The sequence below is a fragment of the Quercus lobata genome, chromosome 3, assembly GCF_001633185.2.
Source record: "Quercus lobata isolate SW786 chromosome 3, ValleyOak3.0 Primary Assembly, whole genome shotgun sequence".
NCBI lineage: Eukaryota > Viridiplantae > Streptophyta > Magnoliopsida > Fagales > Fagaceae > Quercus > Quercus lobata.
Genome location: NC_044906.1, coordinates 52,145,621 through 52,155,730, shown reverse-complemented (window position 1 = coordinate 52,155,730; position 10,110 = coordinate 52,145,621). Strand labels below are relative to the sequence as shown.

Below are 10,110 nucleotides of genomic sequence, written 5' to 3'. Positions count from 1 at the left end.
AGCATTCTGGGCCTACAAGAAATATCACAGTATGAGAAGTATCTTGGGCTGCCATCACTTGTGGGAAAAAAGAAAAAAGAAAGCTTTAATTTTATCAAGGAGAAGATATGGAGGAAATTGCAAGGGTGGGAGAGCAAATTATTATCTCAAGCGAGAAGAGAAATCCTAGTCAAAGCAGTCATCCAAGCTATACCAACATTCTCTATGGGGTGCTTCAAAATCCCCTTAGGTTTGTGTCAAGGGATAGAAGCTATGATTAAAAAATTTTGGTGGGGGCAAAGGGGAAATAGAAAGAAAATCCATTGGATTAAGTGGGATGAGTTGACAAAATCTAAGTCAATGGGTGGTATGGGCTTTAGAGACTTAGCCTTGTTCAACGACTCACTACTTGCAAAACAAGCATGAAGGCTTTTGCAAAACAAAAACACTCTCTTCTATAGAGTTTTCAAGGCAAAATTCTTCCCTAATTGCTCAATAATGGAGGCAAAACATTCAAGATCCGGATCACATGCTTGGAATAGTATTTTACATGGTAGAGATGTGTTGAAAAGAGGGTGCAAATGGCGCATTGGTGATGGCAAATCTGTGGGTATATGGCAGGATATTTGGCTGCCAAGACAAAGCAACCCTTAAGTTCTATCACCTCCAATTGAATCCTTATTCGAAGCTAGAGTGGAAATCCTAATCGAAGAGGCAGAGAGGAAGTGGAACCATGGCCTAATAGATGGTATTTTTACTGTGGAGGAAGCCAAACTCATCAAGTCACTGCCACTCTCACATTTCGCACAGGAAGATAGCATCTTTTGGCCTCATACAACCAACGGTGTCTACACCAGTAAATCCGGGTACAGATTTCTCAAGCAGGAAGCCAGTATTAACCATCCGGACATACACCCTAAAGCTGAACAAACTTTGTGGCACAACATTTGGTCCCTACAAGTCCCAAACAAGGTTAAAAATCTTCTATGGAGAGAAACCCGAGAATCACTACCAACAAAACAAAATTTGCAGCGACGAACCATCACAGATTGCTCTCTATGTGATCGATGCAAACTTGAACTTGAGACAGCTCTACATGCGACATGGTCGTGCCGGGAACTGGATATTGTTTGGGAGGATGATGGTGTATGGGATTTCCAAAGGTCAAGTAGCTTTTTGAGCTTTAAGGAATTGCTGTCATGGCTTATAATGAACACCCAGGAGGTTGAGCTCTTCGCCGTCACAGCCTGGTCTATCTGGAACCAACGGAATCGGGTTTCCATGCATCAACCAAGCTGCAGTACCCACTTGTTTGCTGCCACGGCTAAGGAAAGTTTGGCTGAATTTTTGTTAGTCCAGCTAGCAGCTCCGCTGCCCATTCCAAAGCCACGGGTTCAATGGCAGCCACTACCTCAAGTGTTGGTGAAAATCAACTTCGATGGGGCAACCTCAAAGGACCATATGCCAGGAATTGGTGTGGTTCTGCGCGATGATAGAGGTTCAGTCCTTACCTCTCTATCTGAGAATATCCCACAGGTTTGTAGGCCCTTAGACATTGAAACTTTGGCAGCTTCAAGAGCTCTCAAGTTTGCAGCAGATTTGGGTTTTAATAAGGTGGTTCTTAAGGGCGACTGTGAGGTGCTTATGAAGGCTCTGAAGGGTGGAGATCAGTTCTTATCTACTGTTGGTTTGGTGAGGGATGATATTCAGTATGATGCTAATTTATTTTATCAATTACGTTACTCTCATGTAAGGAGAGAAGGTAATAAAGTTGCTGCTTTAGAAATTACAGACTTTGTTGTCCAAGATGACATTGTCAGTTTTTGTCAATGAAAGTTCATGGCTTTACCCCTCAAAAAAAGAAAAAGAAAAAAAAAAAGACAACTACAAGTATTGTGAGCAGTGGGGAAGCCAAGAAGTTAGGAGAGCCATGGCCTTCATGGATTTTGAAAATTTTCCATTAATAATTGTGAGGGCCGGTTAATAAATAAATTATTAAAGTTGTGTTAATTGGGCCTGTGGCCCATCTGAGAACGTAAAACTGTCCGAGGAGGTTCATATCAGGTTGTAAGGGTAACCAAACGAAAGGAAGAGTAGACATCACGTAAGATGAGTTCAGTATTCGTCCGAGGACAAAATCCTTCTTGACAATATGAGTCCGAGGACGACCTGAACACCACCTTGTTACAAACATACTTCGGAGCTACATTACCACTAAAAGTGGGATATGGGACCAAGGGTAAGAAAGAAAATGTAAACAAATATCTATGACAACAGCTGCCTTCGCATTAATTGCCTCTCAACCAACTCTCTGACCGCATTAATGTGGAGGTGATACCTGAACAGTGATGAAGCAGCCTTACAGCTGCTGGTTGGAGGTTCTAGAAGGTGTTAGATGGGACAGAAAGAGATCCTCCGAACCCAACCTACACGTGTGTGGTGAAGATGATATCAAGATGGCAGTATATAATATGAAAGAAGGCATTGAGGGAGGAGGATCAGAACTTCAAAACAAAGATTACTGAGAAGACAACCATATGAAAGAAATGACTGAACTTTTTTCAAAGAGAAATTGATCGTTATATTAGGGCTAATCCATCTATAAACGTGGAGAAGAATCGTTTTTCTTTTGGAGTTAACCTAGTTCTTTAATATCCACGGTCTACAAATATATTGTTTGAACTTTTAACGTTCGAACCCAATACGAATTTGGGATTGTTACGAATTAAGTCCTTACAATAATATTAACAAAATTATAAATTATATTAATATTTACTTACTAGCCCTCTAGATTTTGAGGAAAAAAAAATACTACTAGTGTAATTCATCTAATTTTTCATTCGGCCTCTCACAAATTTTAAAAATGGTTCAAAAACCCAAAAAAAGAAAAGAAAAAATCTAGCACATTCTTTTTGAGAGGTGAAATTTCAATCTATGGCGTCCGTTCTTAATAATTGTCATTTATTATCAGACCAAGACACCAATTGGTTTTTGGTGTAAGGGGATAGAACCCCAAATTTCTTATTTGACAACAAGAGACTTTACCAGTTGAGCTAACTAGAATCCATTAACCCATAACTCTTCCAAATACAAACAAGGCCGGGTGAATGGTAGAGTAAGAGATGCAATCGCCTAAGGCCCTAAGTAAAAAAAAAAAAAAAGGGCTCCCAAATTTTAACCAAAATGGTTATTTATAATCAATAAATAAAATAATTTTTGACAACAAGAGACTTTACCAGTTGAGTTAACTAGAATCCATTAACCCATAACTCTTCCAAATACAAACAAGGCCGGGTGAATGGTAGAGTAAGAGATGCAATCGCCTAAGGTCCTAAGTAAAAAAAAAAAAAAATGGCTCCTAAATTTTAACCAAAATGGTTATTTATAATCAATAAATAAAATAATTTTTTTACCAGATGAAAAACAAATAAAAAAGAGAAAAAAATGCAACATCTACAATATTTTTCACAGCACTTTTACAACTAATACTAAGTACAAGGTTGTTACAGCCTGTTATTGATGGCAAAAAAATAATTATGGTGATATTTTCAAATAGAAAACAAAAAGCAACTAAAAACCTAGGATTTGTTGTAAAAAATATTGTGAATGTTGCACTCCTAAAAAAAATAAGAATAATAATAAGAGTTGAGTTAGCAAACTTTTACTAGTTTTCATCTAAGTCTATCACTAACACCACTCTTTTACTTACCACTATCAATCTGTCACATCAACAAGTATGAAAAATATTGTCAAATTTTTTGTCTATAAATTTTTTATTTTAAATCCTACGTAGTTCATGTTAATTAATAGTAATTTTGCATCTAAAACAAGATAATCAATTTTTGCCTTAGGCCCCCAAATGCATCAAGCCGCCCCTAAATACAAACAACAAAACAACTTAAATAAACAAATCCCAAATCATCAATATCACAAACCAATGAACAAACAAACAAACCCCCCCCCCCCCCAAATTCCCTTCTAAATTAGGACTTTTCTACTACCTAGAAAAATACATAAATAAAAAATCAATCTCCCCTTGGGCCAAAAACTCCTTAAATCTCCATACAACCTAAATGGCTTTTACTTGATTTAGGAGGTATTTTTGGTTGTTTGGAGTTTTGAGCTCTTTTGATAAACTCCTTAAAGCTCTAAATGACTGAAAATATTTTCCGAAATTGCAAATAACCAAAATACCCCTTAAAACCTCCAAAATAACTTAAATGTGCCTAAACTTCTACAGTATCCACCATCACCCCCTCCCCCAAATTTTTTATTTTATGTTTTGCCAATGACGTTGTAGGTTCCTCGGATGGACGGACCTTCGGGCCAAGGGCTTTTTTTGCCTTGTAGCATTTTACACCGCATCCTTTGGAGTCCCACATCGAAGGAAAACCTAACGATACACTACTCCCTTGGCTTCACAGCTTATAAGGCAGCAAGAGGGGGGGTTTTCCTTCGATGTGAGACTCCAAAGGATGCGGTGTAAAAGGCTACAAGGTAAAAAAAGCCCTTGGCCCGAAGGTCCGTCCATCCGAGGAACCTACAGACGTAAATGGCTATAGCTCCAAAATGATCGAAATACCCTCACACCTATAAAATGAATAAAATATACCCCAAAACCTCAAAAATGAAGGAAAAATCTCTATGACCTTCAAACTTACTAAAATACCCCTCCGAACCTCCAAAATGATCAAAGCATCCCTAGCTTCATTCATGACATGACAATCAAAGAAACTAAAGAATCTTAACTAAACCAAAAAAAAAAAAAAAATCAATGTGTAGTGTAAAATGTTTACAATAAATGAATATTGCTTTGGCGTGCTTCCTAGTTCCTATGGTCATTATTTATTCAACTTAAAAGGACACAAGGAAATACTTGAATGATAAATGATATTAGGGCTAAGGAAAGACGATTTTTATGCTTTCTCTAGTGGCGGCACCACGTACAGGTCAGGGTGTTCCCAGGAACACCCTGACCTGAAAAAAATTTAAAAAAAAAAATTTTATATTTAATCCATGTTAGGAACACCCTGAATCCAAAATTAGGAACACCCTCAATCACAAAATTAGGAATACCCTCAAATTAAATAATAAAAAAAATTATCTATTCTACTTTCAAGCCAAAAAAAAAAAAAAACCCAAAAAAAAATTTGAACTAAAATCTGAAAAAAAAAAAAAAAAAAAAAAAAAATGGTAACAGAGCTAAGCCACTGCCCACGGCAAGCCCGGAAAGCCCAACGTAATACGGAGGTAGCAAACCCATGGATTCTCGCCCAAAAAAAAAAAAAAAAAATTACAGAGCAAATCAGAAATCAAACCGCGGTCACGTCGTTGGCAGAGATCAATACAGTCTATACTCTATACAAAGCAAAAGCAAACCAAACCCCATTACCCAACACTGCAATACAGAGGTGTTAATAAAAAAAAAAAAAGAAACCAAATACAGAGCAAAAAAGAAACCAAATACAAAGCAAACCAAACCCCAAACCCAGAGCAGACCAAACCCACGGTGGCGCCGCCTCTGCTCGCAGGCGCAGCTCGCTCCGTGACCTCCGTCACTCGTCGTCCTCGTCTAGTCGTCGTCGCTCGCTCGCCCGTCGTTGTCGCTTGTCGCTTTCCCGCCGCCGTCGCTTGCCCGTCGTCGCAGATCGCAGATTGGTCTCCCTGTCTCAACTACTCTGGTGCTCGGCCAGTCGGCCTCAAGGTATTTCTCTCTCTTTTTCTCTCTGACTTAGTGACTCTCTCTCAGTCTCTCAGTCTCTCTCTCTCTCTCTGCTCTCTCTCAAACTGAAATGAAAGTATGAAATTAAAATGTCTGATGTCTCTCTCTCTATTTATTCTATTCTCTAACTCAGTATCTCTCTCTCTCTCTCTCTCTCTCTCTTTTGAACTGTAAGATTCTGATTGGCTGGGCTGCCGAATCTCTACTCACTTTTTTTTTTTGGAACCAATCTTTACTCTTTACTTTATTTTGCTTTTTGGCTGTTTTTTGGCTTTATCTTAGCTTTATCTTATTCGTTGCTTTTGCCTGTTGGTCAGTGACTCAGTGTGTGTTGGTGTTGGTGTTGGTGTTGGTGAAATATTGATCAGTAATATTGTGATTGTGAAATTTTCTGATTGGCAGGTTATGATTGGGGATGGTTTGTGCTTGTCTATTGAGTGGGGTAGGGATAGATGGGCTGATGGGCAGTGGGCACATGGGGCTGGATAGTAAATAATAATTAAAGCAGTGTAATGTGTTGCACATTACACTGTTTTTATAATGCTGCACATGGGATGTATAATGTTTAGCTCTTTTAGTGTAACGTGCACAAAGAACTAAACAATATAACAAATTAAAACAATATAATTAATAACAAACAAATTAAAGTAATATAGTTTATTGTTACACTAAACAACAATAATTAAAGCAGTATAATTAACTAATAAATTATAAAAGACAAATAAATTAAATTATGTTAGGCTAAATAATAATTAATAATTTTATAATTAATGAAACAATAATGTAACAAATTATAGTTTATAAAAGACAAACAAATTAATGAAACAACTAAATAACAATAATTAATAATTTTATTAATATTTCAAATAAACTTATAGTTTATTGTTTATTCTTTTGCTAGAATTTTTTTAGGGTATAATAAACTTATAATTTTATTAATAATTTTTTCAAATAAACTTATAATTTTTTGATTGTTGTTGTTGTCAATATATAAAATTTTCTTTTTATTAAATTGTGTAATTTATGCTTATAGAGGAACACCCTGAAAAAATTTCCTAGAGTCGCCACTGGCTTTCTCCTTGGATTCATGTCGACTCAGGGAGTCTGGACATGAAGGTGAGTACAATACTATGAAGTTGGGGTTGAGCAACTTTGAGTCGGTTAAGCTTATGAGAGATCTTAGGATATTAGATCCAAAGTTATCATATAAGTGTGTGGGACATAACAAACCATCTTTATTGTTTCTTTTAGGGGGTGCACTATGCTGGTTTGATGAAGCTTAATTGCAATGTAGGCCTTGCAATAGGGCCGGCCCAATATAATTTGGGGCCTAAAGCGAAAAATTTATGCAAATTTTTAATATGTAAATATTAATTAAACAAAATTATTTAATACTAATCAAATTAAGGTTAATTTGATACATTAAATATATAATTTGATGAATAATGCCAACTAAACTAATGTTAATTTCATATAAAGAATTGAATATCATAGTTGAACCATAAATATTAATAAAAATATATTACAATTATAAAAGATACTTTATTTTAGATATATAACGAAGCATAATTAAGTAAAATGGTAATTTAATTTTTAATTTTATATTTTGTTTTCAAGAGAGAGAGACAGATATTATTTGTGTATGGTTTTGTAGGATATGAGTTTACAAAGATTAAAGTCTCAAATTGTTAGGGGAGATTAATCTATAATTGATGATTTAACACATTTGCAACATTTAAAAAAAAAAAAAACATTTAAGGGTTTCAATTGGATTAGGGTTCTATTGATATTGTACATTGAGAAAGTACTATAAAATGTTCACAATATGATGTGACATTGATTCTCATTGATGAAATTCATCAATTTAACTAATAAATGTTTAAATCACTTTTTTGTGATTAATAATATGGCAATTTGTAAGCTAATAGTAAAATTTATAGTATCCTTAACATCATTAATAAATAAAAAAATGAACAATTTTTAAAAAATATATATAATTTTATAAAAATTTGGGCCTAACAATGGGATGTGGGGCCTTTTTCTCTAAGGGGATTTCTTTTTTTTTTTGGGGTGGGGCCTTAGGCCTAGCCTTGGGCCGGCCCAATACAGGTTAGGCTTGTCCATGGCACGGATAATTTTCCCTTGTATGTGTAGGACAAGCGTATGCATATGAGATATATGCTTTGGATAGCATACCCATAATGGGCGAGTGAGAGGACATAGGTAGCCCATATATAAGAAAAACCACAATTCTAGGCTTTACTGTAAGATTCTTTAGACTAAATAAAAAAGTGAGATTCAAAGCCTAATTTAATTTGATGCAATACAGTACAAATATCTAATTCCGGCACTTCCTCCTGGACCAACATTCAGGGTACAAATCTACAAATTCTCTAAGATAGATCATTCTTTTTAGTTGATGTGCTAGTGTTATTTCCTTATTAATTGGCAAACTAATGATCACTTTAGAAAACTATGGTTCATATTTACTCTCACAAACTAATTTTAGTAATCATTAGGGTGTAGTGGCAAATTCCAATTTGTGAAGAAAAAGATTCATCAAAAAAAAAAAAAAAAAAATTTTGTGAAGAAAAAGAGCAAAGGAAATAAAAACCAAGAATACATATCGCTCTAATGAATATACAGTTTGACCATAAGTTTCTCATGGCCCAACCCACCACGAGAGGACATAGTGAATTTAAATCCGATTTGTTTGATTAAAAAAAGTTTCCAGAATATTATTTTTATTGGCATTGTGAATAATTCTTCATTCTGTGCCGTCGCCGTGTGAACGAAGAACAAATGCTAAAACATCATCATCAAGATAATAATAAAAAATGTGTTTAATTACTAGTAGTGTCATCTCTAGGAAAATCATAAGAGCTATACTTTAAAGAGGTCAAGTCACATTCTAACACGTAGCCATGGCTTTGGCATCTATGAGAAGGCACCGCCTATGACACATATGCTTGCCACAACCTGTCTTCTTGCTTAGATATACTCTCTCTTTTATTCCTTTCTTTTCTTTCATGCTTACCAGTGTGAATATATATATATATATATAGATCACCTATTTATTCGTATTACATATATAATACATAGCATACTTCCATTTATATGTGGGTGAGAGAGTCATACAGAAAGAAAAGAAAAAAAAAAAAGAGAGAGAGAGAGAGTAATATAGAGTTAAGTAAACATGTCGGATTGGGGTCCAGTGGTGATAGCAGTGGTGCTGTTTGTGCTGTTAAGCCCAGGGCTATTGTTTCAACTTCCCGGGAGGAACAAAGTGGTGGAGTTTGGGAACATGCAGACAAGTGGGTTATCCATACTCGTCCACACCATCATTTTCTTTGGCCTCATAACTATCTTCCTCATCGCTGTTGGTGTTCACATATATACTGGATGAGTGACCTGTGCTAGCTGCTCTCTTTTACAATTATTTGTGCCCATTTTGTGGGGATCATATACAGTATTCCTTTGGCTCTGACTTTCTAGCTAATTCTGTCTTTGTTTTTTGTTTTCGGTTGTTTTGTTTTGAACAGTGTGTGGGGATTGTGTTATGTTTATAAGATCTCTCCACCGTTGAATGATTCAATGATTTATATATGTCATAAATTATCTAAGATACTGAATTGCTGGGATCTTTGGTACTTGGGAGGATGTAATTCTCTCGGGAGAGCTGTGAATTTTATTTTTGTGGGTTGCTTCCTTTAATTTATTTATTTCTTCTTAAATCGCTTTGCTTTATCATGGAATAATTTTTTTATGAATAAAAAAATTAATGAAAAATGATTTATTAATGTTTCTCTTTTGTCCTCTCTATGCTTGTCTGTAAATAAAATTTACAATAAAATCTAACAGCATTTTCACAACAAGGTGAAGTGTCAAGCTACCACAAGTCAAAGTAAAATAAAATAATTTATGTGTGGATCTACCACAACTCAAAATAAGGGTGCTGTGAAAATGTTGAGAGATTTTATAATATCCTTAAAATTTCTCTTTCTAATAAGTTCAATGATATAAAATTACTTGCTCGTATATCATAGTTTGTGATAAAATTGGGCATTTTAGTTTTAAAGATTATAACGTATCAATTAAGATGATTTGTATTGATTATGGAAGTAGAGACTTTTAATTGATATGTTGGAGTCTCTTAAGTGTGTAAGATATATTAAATTGGATCGTTGTGAGATTTATTATTCTATTAACTATTGTTAACAAAATAATAATTCTCACTACTTTTATTTTCATAAACTCTCATTCCTAAAAGTATTGTGAACCCGAATATGAAATGTTAGTTGCTTTGATGTATACAACAATAGGATCTTATCAATGGTGAAAACTTCAACATGCTAAACAAGCGTATGTAGCGTTAAGAGAACGCACATTCTCAAGATGAAATTCATAAT

General features: G+C 35.0%; 1 protein-coding gene across 1 annotated transcript; it reads left to right on the top strand.

The window, feature by feature from the left end:
- The first annotated feature begins 8,786 nt into the window (after nucleotides 1-8,786).
- LOC115981798 lies at nucleotides 8,787-9,291 on the top strand. Its single transcript, XM_031104155.1, has one exon. The coding sequence runs from the start codon at nucleotides 8,898-8,900 to the stop codon at nucleotides 9,105-9,107; it is 210 nt and encodes a 69-aa protein (XP_030960015.1). The 5' UTR covers nucleotides 8,787-8,897; the 3' UTR covers nucleotides 9,108-9,291.
- Nucleotides 9,292-10,110: the final 819 nt, after the last annotated feature.